The sequence below is a fragment of the Montipora foliosa genome, chromosome 3, assembly GCF_036669935.1.
Source record: "Montipora foliosa isolate CH-2021 chromosome 3, ASM3666993v2, whole genome shotgun sequence".
In the NCBI taxonomy this organism is placed as follows: domain Eukaryota; kingdom Metazoa; phylum Cnidaria; class Anthozoa; order Scleractinia; family Acroporidae; genus Montipora; species Montipora foliosa.
In genome coordinates this window covers 23,413,851-23,416,350 of record NC_090871.1, presented here as the reverse complement: position 1 = coordinate 23,416,350, position 2,500 = coordinate 23,413,851, and the positions used below count along the sequence as shown (strand labels likewise).

At 36.3% G+C, this 2,500-nt stretch overlaps 1 protein-coding gene across 2 annotated transcripts in view; it reads right to left on the bottom strand.

Annotated features, from left to right (window-relative positions):
- LOC137994637 (gamma-aminobutyric acid receptor subunit rho-2-like) overlaps window positions 1-2,500 on the bottom strand; it is a 14,888-nt gene that overhangs the window by 6,518 nt on the left and 5,870 nt on the right. For both annotated transcript variants that reach the window (XM_068840241.1, XM_068840242.1), the window contains exons 4-5: window positions 2,220-2,302; window positions 291-413 (exon numbers count right to left, since the gene is read on the bottom strand). In XM_068840241.1, coding sequence (XP_068696342.1) covers window positions 291-413; window positions 2,220-2,302 — 206 coding nt within the window. The remainder of the gene's footprint in view (window positions 1-290; window positions 414-2,219; window positions 2,303-2,500) is intronic.

Genomic DNA, 2,500 nt, shown 5'->3' with positions numbered 1-2,500 from the left:
ATATGCTGTTTGTTCATGAGGATTTGATTTCAAGAAATAAATATCATTCATCATGGCTTGTAATGTTTAACATGGGAATTTAATTTTAGTGTTAAATAACTCCTGTTCGTAGTTCCTGCGGTACAAATAGCTTGTGAAAACCTATTTTACCAACGTTAGTTTAAATTAGTTAGGCACTGATAATTATACACCTTGAACAAGAAAATCGATTTTTCAGAATTAATTTGTGCGTGTTATGCACAACTTTATTTAAGTAAACAAGTGACAACTGGTGCTTATGCAGCCAATACCTGAAGTAAACTCTTGTATAGTTTTTGACTTTTGGAAGGAGATGAGTTCAAAATGAGCAATATTTTTGTCTAATACTGTTAACTCTTTCCATTCATAGTGAATATCGTCATCTGTGTAAAAAACTGCAATTGAAGGAAGAGCATTAGTTAGCTTCATGAACTGTATTAGCCTGCGTATCGCTGCGTAGAAAGCGCTCAAGGGGAATTGGGAAATGGGACGGGACCAAAGGTCGCCTGATACACATTGTAAAATTTGTGATACACTACTGATCAGAGTCTTGAGGCCGACTTTGAATGAATACGTTGGTGCTTCTTTACTAGCATACCCATTTCAACTTTTGTCATATCTGTTTTTCGTTGTGATTAATTAGTTGCTTATCTTGTACATTAAGCTTGCAAATATCACTAACGTATGTTGAGGCATATGAAACGTTGAAGTAAAATGTAAATTCAAAGGATGCGTTTGTATCTCATGTTTGTCACCTCTGCGTGTGTTGTGTCTTAGTAAGGATGGAGTGTGGTAAAGGAACCGAAATGTATAGGAATTTTGAATTTTATAATAAAGAAGAGCTTGTGTTGATTCATGCTGTGCTCTCCTTTTGTAAAATGCCAAGAAATGAAATAAATATATTAGGTTATCCTTGTTTTTCCTGTTCAGTGAAAGGCGTGAGTGCAAATATTTAGTTGGAAAAACGTGGTACGTAACAGTACAGTCCTCGAACACAGTTACTATACACATTTATTACGTAAGTATGGAGATTTACGTACATTTCCGAGATTAAATAAAAATGACATACGATATTTTCACTAGTGAAAAATTGTCGTATCGGCCTTTTGATTGGTGAACATTATGTTGAACTTTGGCGCGAGTGGCCTGTGCACCGACAGCGGGAGTGAAATTTCTAAACATCAGCGGCCGACTGGTGCATGGTTTTCACTGAAGTTTTTGATATTTTATTGCTTAGTTTCCTCCACAAAATACTTCAGGAGATCTTAAAAAGTTTTAAAAGTGCTCAAGCGAGGTATGGAAGGTAAATATCTCTTTTATTTCAAAAATATTTTGCTATTTGTTTCGGGCTTTTGTTCACTGTCGGTGGTTTGATAGCCCCTCGATTAACACTATACCTCGTTAAATTTATGATCTCTGCACTTATATAATAAACAAATTACTTCATGGTTGGCTCGTTTGTACGACTTTTATTACTCACTCGTTGTGAAGGATGGATCGTTAAACTCACTCGTTTGCTTCGCTCACTCGTTCGCTAACGCGATCTTTCATAACTCGTGAATAAAAATCGTACGCACTCACCAACCATAAAGTAATCTATATATCTGATTAAATTTTTTGGTGTGTAGTATCGTGATCAGGGATTATTTTTCCATCGTCCAACATGCTCTGCAAACATTTTTGGAAAGAAAACTTATTCCTGGGTACAATATCACGAAATATATGGATTCAACTCTTGCGGTTTTGTTTCGGTAACTTATTGAGTTGAATAATAAATTTGTATATACATTCGAACTATAGATGACTAAGAAAATTCATGCGACGTAACTATTAGAGTGTAATGTGAAGTGCTAGTTTTCTACCCATGTAAACCATGTGAGCGTTAGCCCTACTAATGGAATTGGTCCAACACAAGGACAGAGAAAGACTCACCCTGGGCGGAGTTCCCTGTTCTTGGGTGGGCCCAATTCCATTAGTAGGGCTAACGCTCACATGGTTTACATGGGTAGAAAACTAGCACTTCACATTAAATTTTAATAGTCAAGTCTGTTGACATAAGTGCTACACGGTCAACGTTTGCAAAAACGTAACCCTTCCTTGTAAGAAAATTCATGGTCACGTTAAATTACCTAACCACACTCCTCAGTTATAAAATTGTCCGTCCTTAATGGCTGAAAAGGCAACAAAGTGCAGGTACTTACAGCTCGTTAGGTTTAAGAAGCACTTCTGTTTGTCCATAGGAAAATAGTGAAATTGCATGGAACAGGATATCGTCATACTGAGTCTACAAACAAATCCAAAAAAAAAAAAAAAAAAATAGAAATTGCGATGAAAGATAATAACACTCTCCACTTCACGTAATCAATATTGGTCATAACACCACTAGCAGTCCTAGTATACTCCACATAAGCCAGTTTCATGCGTTCTGACTGTTAAACGTGATCACTTTGGAGATTTAAATCAAGGAAGCAAATGCCCTTCA